This window comes from Xylocopa sonorina, chromosome 8, assembly GCF_050948175.1.
Source record: "Xylocopa sonorina isolate GNS202 chromosome 8, iyXylSono1_principal, whole genome shotgun sequence".
NCBI classification, from domain to species: domain Eukaryota; kingdom Metazoa; phylum Arthropoda; class Insecta; order Hymenoptera; family Apidae; genus Xylocopa; species Xylocopa sonorina.
This window is the reverse complement of record NC_135200.1, coordinates 9,621,137-9,641,896: the sequence shown is the minus strand read 5'-3', so window position 1 is coordinate 9,641,896 and position 20,760 is coordinate 9,621,137. Positions and strand designations below refer to the sequence as shown.

General features: G+C 37.5%; 1 protein-coding gene and 1 long non-coding RNA gene across 13 annotated transcripts; one reads left to right on the top strand and one right to left on the bottom strand.

Moving 5' to 3' along the window:
* Window positions 1-678: 678 nt before the first annotated feature.
* Clip-190 (Cytoplasmic linker protein 190) lies at window positions 679-20,722 on the top strand. 12 transcript variants are annotated; one of them, XM_076899984.1, is made up of 22 exons: window positions 679-835; window positions 1,443-1,585; window positions 7,159-7,227; window positions 8,134-8,286; window positions 8,357-8,551; window positions 9,490-9,691; window positions 10,499-10,718; window positions 11,615-11,659; window positions 13,145-13,285; window positions 13,362-13,526; window positions 14,051-14,071; window positions 14,937-15,117; window positions 15,218-15,910; window positions 15,975-16,093; window positions 16,241-16,553; window positions 16,629-16,780; window positions 16,859-18,537; window positions 18,601-18,691; window positions 18,805-18,835; window positions 18,907-19,081; window positions 19,261-19,439; window positions 19,719-20,722. In XM_076899984.1, the coding sequence occupies exons 2-22, from the start codon at window positions 1,474-1,476 to the stop codon at window positions 19,763-19,765; spliced, it is 4,983 nt and encodes a 1,660-aa protein (XP_076756099.1). In that variant the 5' UTR covers window positions 679-835; window positions 1,443-1,473; the 3' UTR covers window positions 19,766-20,722. The 12 variants fall into 12 exon arrangements, with proteins under 12 accessions (XP_076756099.1, XP_076756103.1, XP_076756107.1 ...); XM_076899990.1 differs by lacking the exons at window positions 679-835; window positions 1,443-1,585 and adding exons at window positions 2,255-2,339; window positions 2,671-2,734; XM_076899988.1 differs by lacking the exon at window positions 7,159-7,227.
* LOC143426512 (uncharacterized) lies at window positions 11,093-12,087 on the bottom strand. Its single transcript, XR_013102158.1, has 2 exons — window positions 11,964-12,087; window positions 11,093-11,886 (listed from the first exon to the last, which is right to left on the bottom strand). It is a non-coding gene; the product is annotated as an uncharacterized LOC143426512 (long non-coding RNA).
* Window positions 20,723-20,760: the final 38 nt, after the last annotated feature.

Below are 20,760 nucleotides of genomic sequence, written 5' to 3'. Positions count from 1 at the left end.
TTATTTTTACGAGGTTACTCATACACGTATATATATGTATAAAGTAGGACCATCTTGCTGGGATAACATTTCACAGTTTTTTTTTTAATTAATGTTACTTATTTTAAACATTTCTCCGTGATTTTTCGTTCAATATTAATGTTAACCACTATAAATAACCAAGAAACTTCCTTCTAGAAGAGTATTGTTCAGGAATTTATTTCAACACGATTTCTAAGAAGCTACAAAACGTGATATCTCGATGGCCAATCGAAGCGCGATTTAATTAAACGAAAGGAATTTATTAAAACGTTAAAACTTTTACTATTTAAAATCATACAGACGTTAAAGAATTACATTAAGAACAACGAACAGATATTTTACATTTCATTCTATATTCGTTTTAATTATTTTGTTCATTGAGAAAAACAAAAAATAGGAAAACTATTGAAAAACTGTTGCTTCTCAGAGGTAAGAAAAAAGGTAGATGGAAAGCGATAACTCGTAAACTTTTAAAGTAGATGATAAGAGATAAAAAAAGAGAATATTATATTGTAAATGTATAATAATCGAACGATAAATTGTAGATAATAAACGAAAAGAATTTATTGTACAAATAATTAAGTCGAAAAGTAAGGGGAATCGGGGTGAAGACAACGTAAAGTTACGAGTTAATTCACAAGTAGACCGTGACAGCGCTTCTGGCGCCAGTAATTGTCACTTTTCCGTTGACCGCTGTGGTAATTCGTGCGAATATTTCGCAGTGCTTATTCGTGAACCCAGTGATGTTTTAATTGTTGCTTGTAAAATATGTTAATTGATTACACGCGAAAACATCACGCCACGTTTAAATAAGGTACGATACTTGTATATCCTATATTCTCTAAACGACACGCGTTACTCTTGAAGAGGTTAACTCGTTTGACATTTTTTTTCAACGTCATAATATTCATTTTGAAATGAGATTAATACTTTAACGTGTCTTATTTCTACACGTAAGAGCATTAGATTTTATTGTCACGTTCGTTAAACAATGTCAGATGGTTAGCAAAATTATTGCGCATTTCACGTGAGCGAGTGCGCAATCCTTAGTTTCGATTTCGATTCAAAGTACTGTAACGACTTTTCTATTGTTCTTTTCAAATTTTTAATTCGTTAGAACGATGCGTTTCTTTAGATGAAAAATTGCTGCAGAAGTCAATATAAATAAAAAATGTGTAATTTAATGAATCGTTAAGGCGAGTACAATTATTTTACTGTTAATGATTCTAATAATGTATGCAGTATGCAATCTGACATCTCGTAAAATCATTAATATTTTTTACATATAATTCAATTTATATATTATTATTAGTAAATTAGTATTTCAGTAAAATATCAATGTATAACATCATTTTTTAATTTTAAGTCTCTATTATAAATATTTTTTTCAATTTTACTAACCCTTAATTTTCATGTTTCAGTGTTACATAACAGTGAGTGTATACATAAAAGATGACAGAACAGAAGCCATCAGGAATAAGACCACCATCAAAAATTGGCCGACCATGCAGCAATCTACCACCAAGACCAGCTGTACCGCCATCACCTCCAAGACCATCGATGAGTGAGTCTACAACAAGTCTTCCTTTTACATTGCATATGCATGTTGTTTCGGCAGAGACTATACAGTATCGTCTACAACATCTTAGTCTAAACATTAAATGCATTCTGCTCATTTACATATGAAATTCAATAAGAATTCTTCCACATTTTAATAGCTCCTGCAAGGAGATAATAGAAAATTTACCTGATAAGCTAATACCATCATACTGAGATAACATTTAATCTTACACATACAGTATGTATAATGTATGTCAAAACCATTTTCGTTTTTACAATGTTACAAAAGAGATGAATGAGAATGAACTTAAAAACCAACCGGTAGTAGCAGAATAGCTTTTTATTTCATCTTAAAGCGAACAAATATTGAACTTAAAAATATCTCTTCATTATTTCACTGGAAAAATGAAAGAAACAGTTACGATTCTTTTAATGTTTATTTCCTGCGAGAATTATAATATAAAATCTTAATTTCTATATGTCAGTGTTACATATGCGAGTTTGTTTCACTGTGTTATGTCAGCATCTCAGTGTCTCCTGTGCGTTATACGAATCCGTGTTATGTTGGGGCTCTGCAAAGGGTTAAAGCGATTCGTCGCTCAACGTGACTCCGTTAATTCCCCACGCGAACGTGAACGAGCACGCCCACGAGACCCTGAGACAAGCGTGAACGAATGCTTTTACAAGCCCGAGACCGCGAACTCCTCGCGAGTCGTTCTTCCACCTCTCAACGTAACGCATCTCGTCTGACCGATCTGGTAAATATACCGACTTCTCATTAACTTCCCGCTACGATCGTTATCAACCACTGTGAACGGTATGTTTCAATGAAGAGATCAGTTAGCACGTTAGAATGAGTATCATTGATTTTAGTGTTACTAACTGAGTGGTGAATCTTACAATAACAAAAAAAATTGATTCCTTTTTTATTTGTTAGATAGAGGTTTTGTCTTTGAATCTTTAGTACGTCTTTAAATTCTTTGGGTTGCAGTGATTTAACAATCGATTTTTAATCGAGTATATTTGTCGCGTGTTTGGAATAAAAATCCAAGAAATTATTCATTTTTAAAGTAATCATTCACTGTGCAGAGGCTGAACGGTGGTTTCGTTGCGATATGGTTAGCTTTGAGGTCGTGATATCTCAAATCTCATGGTAAAATCACTGACTTCCTAAATGGATACTCTTTGCACTACTCATTATTCGTTTCAGCAGATTCGTAAATTGTTTTCCAAAAAATTGTATCCTTCGCTGCAATTTTATCTTGTGTTCTGGGTATTTTCTTCAGTTACTAAATTCTTTTTTTCAGGATCGGTAAATTAAATTAGCTGTCGGATGTAAAATCTCTGTGTATATTCCCAATTTTGTATCATCGAGTATCTGCCGCATCTTCTCCGTCTGGGAATTCCAGAACTCTGCATAACGTGATTCTAGAATCTTCAGATCTCTCGAATTCTACATCCGCGTCTGTCCTCAGTAAGAATCTGTGTTTCCTTTCAGCTATGCATTTGTAGATATTATGCCTGGAGGTAATCTACATATGGTGTTTGTTGCTATTGTGTCGCAAGAGATGGACTTTGTCTGCTAACACTATCTTTAGTCTTCCAGTTCAATGGAAAATAAGAGACTGCTCATGGACAATTTTTGAATGCTTTGTATACGGATAACATCTTTCGGTTCTGCTTTAAGTTTCTTTCATATTTCATCACTGTCCTTGCAATCTTCCATACATTTCTACAATCATATGATAGGAGTACAAACCATTCTTCATCTAGATAAATTTCTCTTATAAGGGTTTTCAGTATTCTATAGCTCAACTACATTAGTTATCGCTATTTAAACTGAAAAGAATTGAGATTACTCTTGAAAGCTGAAAGGATACACATTTTTGGAATTCTTCCACACCCTACGGCAAACCTCTAGTATAATAGCTAATCTTATCCTCAGACATTGTAAAATGCAAATAAGTTTGTTCCGGTTAACCATTACGCGTACAAGTCTTCAGAGATACATAATTTAAAGCCTCACATATATAACAGTTGTCGCATTAATGTGGTGGTCCCTTAGAATTCAGCCTGCTCGTGTGGTCCCTTAGAAATCAGCCTCCATTAACTCGAGGTCCCGCAGCTGTAACATTCAGACGAGTGCCTAAGCATTTGACCCCAGGGACCATCCCGGATTATTACAGATCCGTGATCCCAGCTATACCCGCCTGGATAGCTGGGATTCCTACGAGGATCATCGTTGACTAGCAAAGACGAGAACCTTGATCGTTTCCTAGAACGACCGTGGTAGCTACAAGGTTCAGATAGCGTACGGCTAAGTTTCGATTATTCGCGTCGAGCGGAGAGGGAAAGAGAAGCGTACAAAAGCGCCTGGTCTCGCAACGAGGGCAGCTGTCTTGCCTTATTGGTTCATCCAGTGGCACGGTTGCACCGCGGGCGCCCGTGCACTCGACGCAGTCATCGCGTCGCATGACGCACTCTTGGCGTTATGCAATCCACGTGGTGTTTATTGTTACGCTCGATTTCCAGCTATGCGCGTTTCGTCTTTCCACCCACGTGCTCGCCGTGCTTCCCTTTTCGGGACGGGCATTTCACGGCGTCCACCTTGCGCCTGTGATCGGTCGCGCGAGTCGATCGCACCGGCGCAAGGTGCTCGGGTTTCGCAACGCGATAGGAAAGCTCAAGGTAACGATGTCAATTTTCGAATCGATTTCCCGATATTCGATATCGGTTTATCAGGGAGGGTCGTTGTCAGAGAGTAAAAGAGGGTGAAAGAAGGATTCTGTGGACATCGGTGATTGACCAAGTCTGAGTATAGCGTCAGTAACCTGTGTTTATCATTCGAGTCTAGAAATCAGGAGCTTCTCTTCGATAAAGCGTAATTTGATTAACATCAACGATGGTGTGCGCGCGTGTACCATGGTTGATCCATGTTTAGCGAAGGTGTAGAAGGTCGATGGCTTAACTTCATTGCTGAACATTCGTCGATCTTTTTACAGCTACAGTTTATGAACCACATTGACGGAGCAAAGGTTAACAACTGGTCTTTCATTCTCTTATCCAGATTCATCTACGATGACATCGGATAGGTATCAATTTTCATTGTTATTAATTATATCCTCAACGTAGTCTCTTCTACTCATACCTATGTCTGATCGAGATCTATTTCTACTTATAGGCCTCAGTAATCGAGTAATTTGTAAAAATATTCAGGCAAGTAGGTAGTTGTCACCAAATATGTTTCCAAAGCTGTGAACATATCGTACAAATGTTTGCTTATGTTTTTTTCCTCTCCATGTCCCATTAGCATTCCGTCGTAGATCATAGCACAGTCTAAGGTGGCGATCTTTCGTTCTGACGCAATCGGCCTCATGGTGTCCAGTGTGACACCATCTTCTAAATACGGAGCTCGAGACTCGGGATATTACTCTTTTTAGGTCTCTTTAATATTTACACGCCAGTGGCAGCCGGTTTTTTAAACCTATCCGACAAATTCCATTTAGCGTCTCACTGGCGCCACTGAAATAATACGGTGGATCGCGTTCATTAGTGTCCTTCGATGATCATAAGTACACAAGTACGTCGTTCATTCAGTAATTGGATTCAAAATACATAATTTGACACAGGTTTCTTCATCACGCTAAATAAAACGAAGCTTTCCAGTTCTAATTGACAATTTTCGAATCGTCGACAGATCATCAAGTAAAGACCATCAAAAATTTGATACATCACCGAGCTACTCGTCGAGCCGTGATTGAAAGCCGATTCTGGAACAGAGATCTGATTACCAATGGCATACATCAGATTAGATTCCAGGAGTAAATTGCTATCTGCCAACCGTAGTAGTAATCGAATCGATGCCACCATTAACCTTGTTTACATATGGATCGTCTACACTCGTGCGGAACCGTAGCGTATCACGGATTCTGTGACTGCTTATCCGGATTTAATTACGAACATTCCGTGTGTCGGACATGGCCAAGGTATTTGACACTGCGCGAAGTTTATTTTGGTCTCTATCTTTGATCGCTCCGTTTAGCAGATTCGTTCTAAAAGTAGATCAGACATCTCGCCGAATCTTATTGTATTCGAATCAACCTGGACTCGATCGAGCGTTCGGTTCACGTCGCTTTTACCGTGTATCGTTTTTCTCAAATGACTCACGCGTAACAATTAGAAGCATTAGATGATGATGCATCGATCTTTATATAGGGTTTGGAAAGTAGAACTGCTGCGCGATGTCGTCTTGGAGAATTGATCTTGCGAGGATAAACGAACAGTTGGTTTAGCATTAATTCTTGGGATAATTGCTATTATAATGCAATTTTTAACGTAGCGAGTCACGCGTAACGATTGGAAACGTTGGATGTCGATGATGCACGGATCTTTTTAGAATATTTGCACTCTTGGAATTTTATTATCTCATAAATGTTTTATTCATTTCAATTATTTTATAAATCGATTTGAAAGTAAGAACATGTTTAGTATTGGAGTACTGTGGTCATTAAAAACCTTACGCGTTATCTCTGAAAGATCATGTAGGTGGAAGAGTCATCTTTGATCGTGTCACATGTGCATACGATCTCACGTTCAATCGTATCGGCCTAATCGCGGTCCGATCTCGTCGAACAGAGGCTTCCGCCCACGCGAACGACCTACCGCCATCGGCTCGCCCACTCGTCGGTCGTGAATACTTAATTAAATCGCGAATCGCCACGTTTTTCTACGACTTTTTGCATCGCTTCTGCTACGTAAATCGCTCGATTCACGTTGCAATCGAATTATCGCCAAGATACGACGCGGAAAGAGAAATTGCGGCGCTTTCCGGAAGAAGATCCAGTCGCGAGAAAAAAGGCAAATTGACTCTGTTGCGATCTTCGAAGTTGAAGTACTAATACATGTTAGATGTTAACATGTATATATCATAGTATGCAACAATACAAATTTTTTTATTTGTCAAGCAATTATGAAGTTTAAAAAAAAAAATGAAAAAAGCTGTAAAAAATTGCAGCTTCAGTTTTCGTTATTTGAAACTGCTAGTCTGAATTCATTAAAACATTGAATTGGAGGAGCAAAATTTTATATATGTTCATCTCTCCGTAATTGTTTTTATCACGGTTTAATTGTTAGGATGAACTTACTTTTAGATCATGTTTACATGTTCATTGAACTGTTTAATACAAAATTTACAGCATCATCGCCGATCAATTTGTACGCGAACACGCCTCGTTGATCCCTCCTTTACATAACTCTCCACTTAATAACCTGGTCCATAGGAAATGAACTTCCTCTCTTACCTATATACGGGCCCAATCGCAATTAAAACCGTATCCCGATTTGTTTTATCGTGCGTGACACGATTATAAGATACGGAACTTAATCTTCCGTTACGCCATGTTTACGTCCACCTTTTCCACGTGTTCGTTTATTGAGACCCTTTTCGTTTTTAATCATCTTCAACCCTATAACACAAGGTTGACAAATGAAATGCAACGAGCTCACCCCAGCACCGTGGAAGCATGCTTCTTGTTTCGTATGATTTGCATTGTTCTGTGTTGTTTTGCATGACCACAGACCAGATGGATCATCTATGGGAAACGCACGGCCGTCGATTAAGCGAGGCTGGCCTGCGCAGAGGGTCAGGTAAGTGCTTCCCCTGATTTTTTTTATTTCTTCTCTTTCGTTTCATTTCTTGTGTTCTCTCTTCCTACGTTTCAACGCGTAGCGACGCGGAGGTAGTTGACCATTTTGATATATATAATATGTATTTCTTATAAATATATGAGAGATATATTATTGAGTAAAATATTTGGGAGGGATATGAAGTATGGGGGCGATAAAATGTGAAGAACTTCAGCATCGAATACTATTGGAATTCCTTCGTTGCAGCGTTGACTGTGTAACATTCTGCAATCTTGGCGTTCGTCCAGGAACGTGATTCCCAAAGTACACACCCATGACCTCGAATTCTTTCGGGCATGACTAACCTTCGTCAAAATGGTCGATTACCTTCGCGTCACTACGCGATAATTACAACTGCATCGTCTCCTCTGTGAATCGTCTCGCGATACCTGTTCGTTCGTGTTATAGTTAATTGCGCTTGCTGCACGTACGCCTACGGCTCGATCAATGTTCGAAATTACGTGAACGAAGCGATCCCAACGAACCAAATAAGTGTTTCTCCGAAAATGCATTTTCCACTACTCTCAACAAAATTTGTCAAGTTTATCCTTCTTTCGTAACGATTGGAACACTAACCGACGCGTTTCCAAATTCCTCAAACGATACTAACACGCGCGAAATTTTATTCGAAATTATATATGGTCTATACTACAATTTTCATAATGAAGAAGCTTACCATCACAGAAAATGTTAACTGTGTTAATGTATCGTTGTACAAAAATTTGGTCCACGGTTTAAGAAAGCCCCAGGATTAAATAAAAACGAGGAACAAGGATTACAGAATAGAAAAAACTCTCAATACGAAACTGTGTCAAACGAAAGTCCATCCGAAGCCACTAAAAACCCCTCTAATTCCACCCCAAATAGATAACAGCGTGGTCCTGACGGAGGACACGGACAGCTTCATAATAGGGGACCGAGTATGGGTCGGCGGCACGAAACCAGGCGCCATCGCGTACATCGGGGAGACCCAATTTGCGCCTGGCGACTGGGCTGGGGTAGTCCTGGACGAACCAATCGGTAAGCCCTAACCATCATCCCTCGAGGATCGCCGTTCAAGGAGAATTAAATTCGTAAATGGACACTTCAGGGAAAAACGACGGATCCGTGGCCGGATGTCGATACTTTCAATGCGAGCCGAAACGTGGGATCTTCTCCAGACTGACCAGGCTGACCAGAGCACCGTTGAGCGATCCTTTCGCGACCTCTCCGACCCAGAAGACGCCGACATCGCCGCCTGACAGCGCAAAAGGAAGCCTCAGCAAGTCCATGTCCCCGTCACTGAGTAAGGATCGCTGCAAGAGATACCATCCCCGTCCGTAGTGTGCTTGAACGTTGCCTGAGAACGAGAGCTGAGCAAGAGGGACGTGAAAGAATGCGTTTTCTTACTTGCTGGGTTCCCTCTTGGTAGAGTCGTAGAGTAGAATGGATTTGCGTTGGTCTGCGCGCACAGAATTTTTTAGGCTTAAGATTGTACATTGTAGAGCGTTGTGTTGCGTAAATCTTCTGGCCTGTGCATCTGTGTTGGTTTCATGGGGAATGTTTGCAGGTGAAGATGAAGAATGCGAAATTTCCTTATAGGTTTTTGTGGCTTTTTCCCTTCGAACGGAATGTTCAGGTGCACGCTGTGTAGCTTGAGTTGTGAAGCCTGTTTTATCGCTATGTCTAACATGTAGCACGCTGTACAGTGGTATCTGCATCAGCAGATACTTTGAATTTCACTAAAAGGAACGATGTAGTGTTGTCTATCACACACTCTATACTTTGTGCTATCTACCTTTCTATATCTATAATATGTAGTCTTTGCTCTTATCAAGTTGCGTGCGTTTAATAAATAAATTGGATACCGCTTCCTCACTTTCTTCTTAGCGATTAGATTGTTAAAAATGTAGATAGAGATAGAGGATAGCTTTGTTAGATTGACCTTCAACTGAGATTAAAATTAATCAGACATTCTGTAAAGCTGACGAAAAAATAATTACATCGTGCGATATGCTTAAGAGCACGGAATTATGTAAACTCAGACCTTGAATTCTTCAAGAATCTCATTTTTAATCAGTCGAGGGTTAACAACAATCACCGGTATCGCAAAGATCTTATTATAGTGAACCTATTTTACATAACTACAGCTCAATGTCTTTTGCATGCCTCACTCTATTTATGAACAAAAAAAAAAAGAATCCACCACACATTGTAAGAAGTATGTTGTAACTCGTCACGCAGACGCATCAATGACGAGTCTGTCGTCCACGATGTCCCAGAGGGATCTCAGGATAGGCGACAGGGTAATAGTATCGTCCAGCCAAGGTAGCAAAACCGGTGTCCTCAGGTACATGGGCATGACAGAGTTTGCAGCTGGCGAATGGTGCGGCGTGGAGCTCGACGATCCGGTTGGAAAGAACGACGGTTCTGTCGATGACAAGAGGTCTGCAACAATATTCGACATTTATAATCCGGGCCAGAGATTTCGACCATTCAAGGTCGCTTCCCTCTCGCCACTGTGTTACATCATTGCCCCTATCACTCTTTATGGGATATTACTTTCCTCGCGTACAAGATATGAAGCAAAGACATGAGTGTAACTTCGCTAGTTTTTTATCCACTCTACTGAGTTTGTTTTGTTTTATTTTTTTTTAATGTTTCTCTTTTTCTTTTTAACGCAAAGGTTTTTACTGGATTATTTTTCGTTCGACTTTTGAGTGGTTGAAATCTGTGGTTCCGAAGTAATAGCGTAGAATTACACGGTTCCGGAAAAGCAGCGTGGGAGGAGTGTTTGTTCGATCGGGCTTCTCCCTCGATTCTGCAACGGCGAATTAATTAACGCGAGTCGATCATGCCAGTAGGTATATTTATAGCCTCGATCGCATGCAGAACAGATGTAAACAGATAACTGCGACAGCCTTGAGATTTATTACCAGTATTCTCGCTTACTATACCATCTTTAAAAATGAGAAAAATTACAATATTCTATGACAAAGCGAATCCCACGGACGGATAAAATATTTTTTCATTCGAATAATTTAACCCTCTATAATTTAAATTACTTTAGGGGAATTGAAATTATAGTTCCTCGCTCTTACTTGAAAGAAAAATAGATACAATGCAACAGTAAATTAATAAAGTGCAGCGAATGTATCGCTTCTAACTGCCGTGGTCTTTTATAGAGGGTTAAAAAATCAATTAGTGCCTTCTTTCTGCCTCTGCTTTGCTAACTGGTTTAGCGTTCATTCAGGTACTTCGAGTGTCGACCTAAATACGGTCTGTTCGCACCCGCGCACAAGGTCAGCCGGTCGCCGTCCAGCAAAAGGTCATCGTGCATGGTGCACAAGCCAATGGGTGCCGCTCTGAACTCGTCCATGAGGAAGACCGGTTCCAGAGAGTCGTTGGTCTCCGTTTCGAGCTACACAAGCACCGCCAGCACAGCCACGAGGGCTGGCGTTGGCGTCGCGAGGGTAAGATTCACGGTGCCAGAGTGACGAGGATGGCCTGCGGCTTGTACCTACTCTCCGGAACGCAGATTCCTGATTGTCTACCTTTTTTTGTTTTTTTTTTTGTTCTACCGTTCCAATCGAGCAATCAGAGGATTTAAAGGGGTTCGAGCCAATGCTTACTTTCTTTCTCACAGTGTAATGAGAGGGTTAATACTTACTTTTATACATGTATCACATTGCTTTGACAATGTCTCGTTATAATTATCTAAAAAAGTTCTAGGTTCAACCTTCATACATCACGATACACTTGCTTCAGTACCTGCTTGGTTTCTCCAATGTTCAAATCAGAATGTTAGAGTATTAAATAGCGTTTTAATGGGGAGGATGATCCTCTGATTGTTCTGAGCAGTCCAATGAACGCGTTTCCTTTGACATGAACAAATAAAGCATCGCCTCTTCCGTTAGACTGCTTTGAAACGCGTTTGCGAGTGAAAATGCGACCTGTTAGCTTGTTAGCTCCCTTCTAGACGTTGTTAGTTTTACGTATGTGGACATATACCTATATACAGTTGTTATCGTTGTTGCTGTTGTTGTTAATAACATTGTTGAGTGTTAGATGGATAGTCAAGTTGAGTTTAAATAATGATCCAAAGAAAAATGTTCAGTATTCCTTATCTTTGGACAAATTTAACTTTATTGAACGCTTGAAGAGCCATGCTATATGTATTATTGTATTATTTTATTCCCATAGCCGTTGTATATGTATATTTTTTTAATAGAGAAAAAATGAGATATATATATATTTATTCGTTAGAACAAAGAGACTAGGAGGAATCCTATATAGGAGGAATTCCACGGCTTAACTGTATGGCTGTTGCATGATACATTTTTGTTTTTTGTTGCATCAAAAATTCCAGAGGCCTGGTTATCGCACGACGACACCTGCACGAATAACCCTGCAGGTGAGATCACGATCTAACTTATTACAGATTAATTATCATGCCCCCTAGATTAGTCTCTGACTAATTGTAATTGCCGAAATATTTCCCAAACACGTAGACTGTACACCAGAGGATTATAATGTTTTAACAAAATATCGGTTGTGACATTTAACGGTAAACATAATCCCGTGTATGTGGACAGTCGAAAGATCTGTTACGTCGATTCATTTAGTCATTGTAGACACATACTACAAAGTTTATTATTAGTGCGTTACCGCATAGTTGTACGGTAGATGATAAGTAGCTTAGAAAAGTACTCTGATACCTGTATGTGATGTTAATAAATATCATCCGTCCGTTCCTCGTAATCTCCTTAAAATCTGACTCCCACCCAGGTGGGTATCACTTCCGTAAATTTCTTATTTTTTTCTTTCTTATTTTTTTTTATTCAGTCAAACGAACATTCTTCGACTTGTCTCGAGTAACTGTCATCGAAACTGAGCGTGTCTTAAGCGCTTAATTGTTTATTACTCGTTAACGCGCGGCGAGTGTACGCGTAAAGAGCGTGGTATATAATTTACTCGGCGTTGATGACACAACGATCGATGATGTAGCGATGATTATGTATTGGAGCTGCAAGTGTCGCATCAACGTAACGCTACGTAGTTTTCTGTCCCGCACTTAGTTTGTATGCTTTCCTCGTATTTACTCGGAACCGGTTCTCTGTAAGAGAGCAAAAACAGTCGTAAAAATCGGGCGAGATAAAGACGCGACATGAATCGGATGCACAGACGTGAGTACGCAGACACGCGTTTCGATGACAATGATTAAATGTAGAGTTTGTACGCTCTGAGACTCACAAGCTGAAATGATCGACCGATATCCCATTAAAAGTTCCCAGCTGCATATTTTGAACAAATTATGCAACTAGGAACTGAATTCATTTATCTGCATTCGTACAACAGAAATCATTGTGTTATGATATCAGAAAACAAGCTGAAGGAAAGTTTCAGTTGCAAAGGATCTTTATTCCAGTGGATATTCTATGAAATTGTAATGTTTTAAAGTATCCAATGTCATTTTTTGTAAAAGCATGAATGTTTGAGTTGAACATTTTGGTATTTGAACAGCTTTATATATAACTAAAATGATATGTATAGTAAAAGCGTCAAACAATTTAGTGTTTTCATTACATACATGAATTCTATATCTTTTTCCATTCATGTAATATCGACAAATGAAGTCTGCTCCTCTTTATTTAAAAAAATTTTGAATACTCTAATTTTTAAACATTGAGACAATACTACTCTCTGTTCGTTGGATGGTGTCTGTTCATAATTAGTTTCCTCCACTCACGCTTTTATTGCGCATATCATCTCGGTTGTTGTACGAACTTTCTTAATATGTGTATAGTGCGATTTCGCCGTTGGAAAGCCCCTTAAAGTAAAGCATCTCATTTAATTAATTACTGTGTGACGTTTTCTCTGAAACATCCGTCGTTTTCAGGAATCATTAAAGGAGAAGCAACAGGAAATCGAGTTCCTCCGGAAGGAACGGGATTTGGAACGTGAACGAGTTACGAAGGCAGCGAATCAAGCGGATCAGGCAGAACAGTCGATTATCTCGATAGTAAAAGAATATGAGCAGGTTGTAATGTTGTATGCGTTATCTTGTGTGATATTTTCATCGAACGTCGGTGTTAATATGGTAATTTTAATTTTAGTATCGGGAGAAAATGCAGAAGACAGTCTCCGACGCGGAGACCGCTTTCGCGAGGCTGCTGGAGGAGAAAAATGCGATTGCTCTACAACTCGAGGAGGAGAAGAGGAGATGCGAGGACCTTCTGTTCCGTTTTGAAGAAGAGTCGGTTAATAAGGACGATATTCAGGTATACATCATAATTGTACAACCGCTCTCTTTCAGATTTGAAAGAAAGAAATGTATTCAGATAGTAGATTCGCCTAAAATTAAATACACTGTGAGGTAAGTATAGATGTTTGTAGGAAAAGCAGATTAAAATATATCAAATGAGAATATAGAAGAACACAAGGTGAAATAAAGAACACATGCATATCGTTTTTATCCTTTCCCTTGTTTCACTTTGTTTCGTCAGGTTTCTGTTTCCGTTTTGAAATAATTGCATACGATAGTTGTTTGTCAAAGCATTAGAATTAGGGATTAGATTCAGTATGCTTTAATAAGCTTTCACTTAATAAATGGTGGTGGGTAAAGCCCTACAATGCAGTACATAGAATGTCTCAATCGCGAAATGTAAAGTGTTGTAGCTGTCTAAATAAAAAAAAAAAACAAATATTTACCAAAGATGAAAGATGAGAAATTTCATTGAGGTAGACGAAAGCCTTCTGTTTGGGCTGTGGGTGTTAACGCAGAAACGTTATCGTTTATTTTCAGAAAGAGAGAAGTGAACAATGTGTGAGTATCCGATGGCAGCCGTTCGAGACAGAGGAAGGGTTGATGATGCTGTTTTTCTGCACCGCTTCTCTTATCTCCACTGTAGTCATGTCGTTTATCATTTCATCGCAATTTTGCCAAACACCTGAGTGACGTCGCATTATGTGCCAATATTCAATGCTTTCGCGACTAATTTATCCTCGATCCGTTAACACCATTTAACCATCCGAAGTTGAAATTGATAATAGTCTTACTTGATGCTCGTTTAATTTATTTAGACTACGTGTAGAGGAAAGAAAACTAAGATAAAGATTTTATAGTCTAAAGGAATTGAAAATTACATTGCGTAGATTTGATAGGTTCCGTTGTAATGCTATTGGATTTTGTTAGAGAGGTGCCGGATTAACACGCTTGACGGTGCACTGCAAATATAATTGCTGTTTCCAGTAGTGCTTCTTTCACGCTAAATTTGTGCTTTACATATGGATCAATCATTAACAGAGCGATAAGTAATTATTACTTAAACCTGTGATTTAGAATCTAAAAGATCCAGTAATATTTATTTGTTTGTTCCGTTTACTTATTTATACGCGAACGTATTTTTATTATTTATTTGCTGTTTACTTTTGTAAATTATTATTATAGTCATACTGTGGTGAATTTAATTATGTTACGTACACAGTTGTATATTGTTGTTCTGTAATATCAAATAATACGTTTAACACTTGCCGAAGCGTACGAAAAAGAAAAGACAAATGACACTTGTATTTTATTGCATTTTCGCCTAAATCAACGTAATTGGTAAATTACGTGTATCTTGATACGCTTCACTTTAGTCAATGTTTGTCTGAACTGACTTATTGATGTACTAAACGTTTGTCGTTAGGTGATAAATACTGTAAATGAAAATAGGATCAAAGATCTCGAAAAGCAATTGCTAGAAGAAAGGGAACGCGTTGCCCAACTTGAACAGGACAACATAAAGCTTTTCGAAACTGAGGAGGAACTGGCGCGTCTTCGTAATGAACTGTCCAATGTTGCGGTCCAAGACAAGCATCAGCTTGCAGGTACATTGGAACAAGATACGCTTAAAAATTCTTTAGCAAAATACCAGATAGGCACAAAAGTGGTTGATGTATACTTCATTTTAACGATCAATTAATTTAGACTTACAGAGTCTTAATAAAATGTTGGAAGATAGTAGGAGTAATCTTGAGAAAGAGATGCAAGAGAAGGCAACGCTTATAGAGCAATATGCTACTCAGATAAAAGAGCTAGAATCAAAGCTGAACGCGAATCAACAAGAAAATGCGGTGCAAAAAGATTCAGAAGCCAGTTTGCGAATAGAACTAGATCGTGCAATGAAATGTTTGGAGGAGAAAAACGTGCAAATAGAGGACATAAAAAAGGAATTCGAAAACAGCACGAACACTTTGAAAGAACAATTACAACGAGCTACAGATGCTGTCGAGAATACAAAGAAAGAAAGTACAACTGAGAAGGAATTGTTAACGTCTAAGTACGAGAAGGCGATCGAGGAGAAGGAAACTCGTCTTAAAGAAGCTATTTTGCTTCTTGAAACAAAAACGCAAGAGTTAGAATTAGAATCAAAGAAGCAGCTGGAGGTGCAAAACGCCGCTTTAGAGAATCTTAAGACTGAGAATATGAAGCAGATCGATAAGCTTTCAGAATCCTTCAATGAACAGTTGAGTACGAAAGACTTTAAGATCAAGGAGGTTACTATACAACTTGATCAGAAGACATTTGAAATGGAAAAACTGATGACCGAACTATCCGCGCAAGTTGAAATAAGTAAGAAGAAAGACGAAGAATTAATTGCTGCCTTAAAGAAACTTGAAGGTACGTTAAAGGAACAAAAGACAGCGTGTCATGCGAGATATCATCATTATTTCTAATTTTACAGAATTAAACGAAAAGCTCGTACTAGTGGAAGAGAAAAATACTTTACTTTCTAGGCAGATACAGGAATATCAGTCGAAAGCCGAGGATAGCTTCAAAGTAATTCAAGAAAAACAGAAATTAGTAAGTACATCCCAGTACTTGGAGAAAGTGAACGTATCGTAATTTAATAAATGCAACTGTTCAAATACAGTTGTTATTGTTGTATTTTGATCCAACATTCTCACACAAATATTCATTTTATTGAAACTAAATGATGCGCTACTTTAGGAGCAAGATATTGTCTCTTTAATGACTACAGAAGCTAATTCTTCCGCGCAATTGAAGAAATTAAGCGAAGAGTTGAAAGTAAAGGAAAAAGAATTATCAGAGCTTCGTTCGACAACTGCAGCTGAATTAGAGGAATTAACGAAACTTTATCAGGGCCAGATCGAAGAAAAGGCGAAGCGTATAGAAGAGGCGAATGCGAATATATCACAAAAGTCCCTATTGCTTAGTAAATTAGAAAACGATATACTCGAATTGAAATCGATTCTCGCGAATAAAGACGAAGAGATAAAAAATCTTACACAAAAAACTTCAGGTAAATCCTTACTGTGCATACAATTTTAATAATTAATTTTTTTTTACTAATAGTATCATAATCTTTATGTTTTAGAATTGCAAAGTGCGTTTACCTTATCAGAACAAATCAAAGCCCAATTGGAGGTTCAACTTCGAGAATCCGAAAGTAATGTTGAAAAATTAAATCAAGAAATTGCTGGTGTAGAGAATAAACTATCACAAGTCACTGTTCAAAAGGAAAAATTGGTTAGTAATTATTTTATTTAGTATTTAAATGTAGATGTAACATATCTAATAGTTCGTGCTATGTTTTTCTATGTTTAGGAAGCGGATATTGCAAATTTGGTAAGCACTTCCGCTAACTCTTCGGAACAGCTCATAAAATACAACGAGGATTTGCGAATGAAAGAAAAGGAACTCGACGAGTATAAAGACAAAGCATTCAAAAGTGAAAATATGCTCAAATCGTTAGAATCGAAGTTAAACAATACGGAAACAGAATTGAATAAAGTTAATGTGTTGATTCAGGAGCAACGCTCAGAATTAGAAAATAGTAAAGCTGAATTAGAAAAAGAGAAGAAATTGAACGTGGAATTACTTGATAGAATAAAAAGATTCGAAAAGGAAAACATAGATCTTAGTGAACAAATGAAGGAAAATGAGCGCATTAAAGAGGAGCTCAAAGAAAAGTCACAAGAATCATTAAGTCTTTCAAACGAATTGAAAACTAGTACGGAAGAGATTATTAAGTTACAGAAGCAATGTGAAGCATTAACAAATTCACATAAAGAAGAGATAACTTCTCTTCAAAAGGAAATCGGTGACATGAAAACAGAATTAGCCAGTTCCCAAGAAGAAGTAAAGGCTTTACAAAAGTTAAAGTCTAAATTAGAAGCGAATCAAAGTGCCAATCGTTGGTCAATCGAAGATTTAACTGAGAAACTCGAAACTGAGGTGACAAATCGTGCGAGATTGGAGTCGTTAGTAGCTGAGAAAGATTCTAATTTGCAGGAATTGCAAAGCAAATACGAAGAATTACAGAAAGCAAAGGAAATCCTAATGGTTAGCAGGGAAACTGCAGACAAAAATATTGAAGCATCAGTGAATGCTATGTCCAATGAAATAAAAGAATTAAAAGAGAAACTGGCTACTTCGACAGAAATGGTTAAAGTCAAAGAAGACGCTCTTGATCAAATGAAAAAAGAATCTGAACAAGCTCAGACACAAATAACGAAACTTAACGACAGTATCGTGGCCATAGAAAAAGAAAAAACGGAAACGATAAATGAACTCAAGAAACTGCAAGAAGCATTATCGGGAAAAGATAAGGAAATATTGAATATGGTGGAAACGAAAGTTTTATTAGAAAACAAAGTAAACACATTAGAATCGAAATTAGAAGAGAGCATTAGAACTCTAGAATCACAGTTGACGACTGCGCGAAATGAATTGGATATGAAGAATAATATCCTGCAGGAAAAAGAACACATGATGAAAGAATTACAAAGCTCCAAAGATGAGTCCGTAATGAAACTACAAAACACTTTAGAGTGCGAAATGAGAGCTAAACAGTCCGAACTTGAAACTGCGATGCAGAGAAATGCTGAACTACAGAAACAGCAACAATCGCTTCAAGATACAATAGATAAACAAATTGGTGATTTGAACGATAAGGAAGTAACGATCAATAAATTAACAGCGGAAATTAAGGGCTGGGAAGACGTGCGAGCAGAAAAATTAAAGATGGACGAACAGGCGCGAAATGAAGAGATTAAAGTGATGCAAAGTAAATTGAATGAGGCGATTAAGGAAAACAAAAGTCTAGTCGATGGTAAAGAATCTCTCGAACGATTGCTCAATGAACAAGAGCAAAAAATTGAAATACTAACAAATACTATGAGAAATAAAGAAAAGGAAAGTGAGAAAAATATGCAAAATTTGATGGAAAAATTAAACCTTATGTCTTCGGAATCCGCACAATTGAAAGAAGCACAAAATAATTTGTGAGTACAAAGTAAATAATTTTATATCACTTTTACGATTTCTAAATCGAACATATGTTTTAGGGAAAGAGAGAATAAACAAATTACTGCTAAGTGGACGGAAGCGACGAATCAATTAAAATTGACTCGTGAAAATATGAAAAATAATTACGATGTAAGTTTTACACTTCGATTTCAGTATCTAACTAAATAATAAATATTAATATCCTTTGATATATATTAACTAGTAGATAGTGATAGATAAAAAAATTGTAATCCATATTGCAGGCAGCGGGAGGCGACATGAAAGAACATATAGGTAAAATTTATTTTAAATCAATTTTTGTGTATTTCATAAATGTGATTACAAAATTAAACTATGAATTTCAGTTGACAAAGATATTGATGTTCTGAAATTAAAAGAGGAATATGAAACCGCAAAAAGTCAAATAGATTTCTTAAACTCCGTGATAGTCGATATGCAGCGTAAGAACGAAACTTTACTGTGTAAAGTTGAGGTTCTAGAAATGGGAGTACCTGCCAACGAAGCTGACGAGTATACCCAGTTCGTACAGTACAATTTTGAAGTAAATGTAGATATACATAAATAGCTGAGAATTGTAGTAGTTTTATGTTAGATCGTAGATAACTGAAATAGCGTTAAAGCATAGTCTTATAGTATTATGACTCTCAGCTTTTGGTATATTTTCAACGATTTCTGCTACAACAATTATTGAATTCTAGCACAACATTAGAGAAACGAATGGTTGCACCGCGAATGTTCTGTGATATTTGCGACCAATTTGATTTACACGAGACGGAAGACTGCCCCCGTCAAGCTCAAGATTTCTTGGATACGGAAAAAGTGACAAAGTCTCCGAAGAAACCATCGGTGGAGAGACCGTACTGCGAAAATTGTGAAAGTAAGAATACGTTGTTCAGAATTTTGCGAATCGCGCTTCTCTTTGCTTCCGTTTACAATATTCTTTCTCCTAGGCGGAAAAACAATCATTTAAACTCCTTGAACAGACATTCGAACTCCGTGAAAAGTGTTATCTAAAAATGAGCGAAATCTCTTAACACTGACTAACACGACGTTTCCCTTTTTAAGTATATCACTCGAATATTTCATACTAACCCTTCTAATGCACTCCCGTCGTTTCTATTCGTCTCCATTTATAATTGTTCTAATTGTTTTACAGTGTTTGGACACGATACGCGCGATTGCGATGACGCTGAAACATTTTAATGGCGTCTTATAATTTCTAGACCAGTTTCACTGCTTTTCTCACCAGATTCCTAAATATGAAAGAAAAAAAAACTGTCTGTTGAAACTTTTACAGAGCATATTTTTATATGAAAGAGTTTAACGCTATCGTTGTGTATACGTCTTCCTGCATACAGGAACATGCGTGTCCATCCAAGAGACCATCGACGACCCGCTGACAAACACCTGTGCTCCTCGTATTATTAAATTTATGGTTTAAAAGTTTATGTATGTTCACCAAACTATGTCTATACGTGTACATTTGTTGCGCTTCCACGTGATTGTTAAAGTACAAAGCTATACCAGTTCTCTACTATGAGCCAGAATTATGGCTTAAGTTTATTTACGGTACATTGTTAAAAACTGTGTTATATAGAACAGGAGCATAATTCATTCGCAGAATGGAACGTAATTGAGCGCATATGACAGTAGATATGACGAAGTCTCGAGTGTAATTAATGTACATAATAGTTATTTATGCCAACCTGTACATGTATTTAATAATTTATTTAGCGTTCAAAGAAAAACGCGGCACATTCAATGATAGTTCCTTTAATCGAAGAACTCAACGATCGAGCCATTAGGGTTATAAAAAGTTTAAGACGTTTCTTACACTATTTCTGATACTAAACACTTATATCGACTTAATTGGTAGTACATTTTTCTGAAAGAACATTTGTACTCTAACATAATCAAAATGAATTCTGTTGCGAGTTTATTATTTCGTGTATATCTTCTGTCGTTCTTGCCACTGGTCATGGTACAAAATTTTTATTTCAGCAGAATTGTACTACTGTGACTTACCATTGTCTTGCCTTTTAACTTTAAGATTTAACACAGGGTTAATACATTCGTTGAATTAGTCTTGTCTTGAAATGTACATTTAGTAAATTAGAAACAAGCTTTGTAGTTAAGGAAAATAAAATTGTAAGAGACTGATTATTAGTATTTTACATGAATTTAATCAAACTGAATGG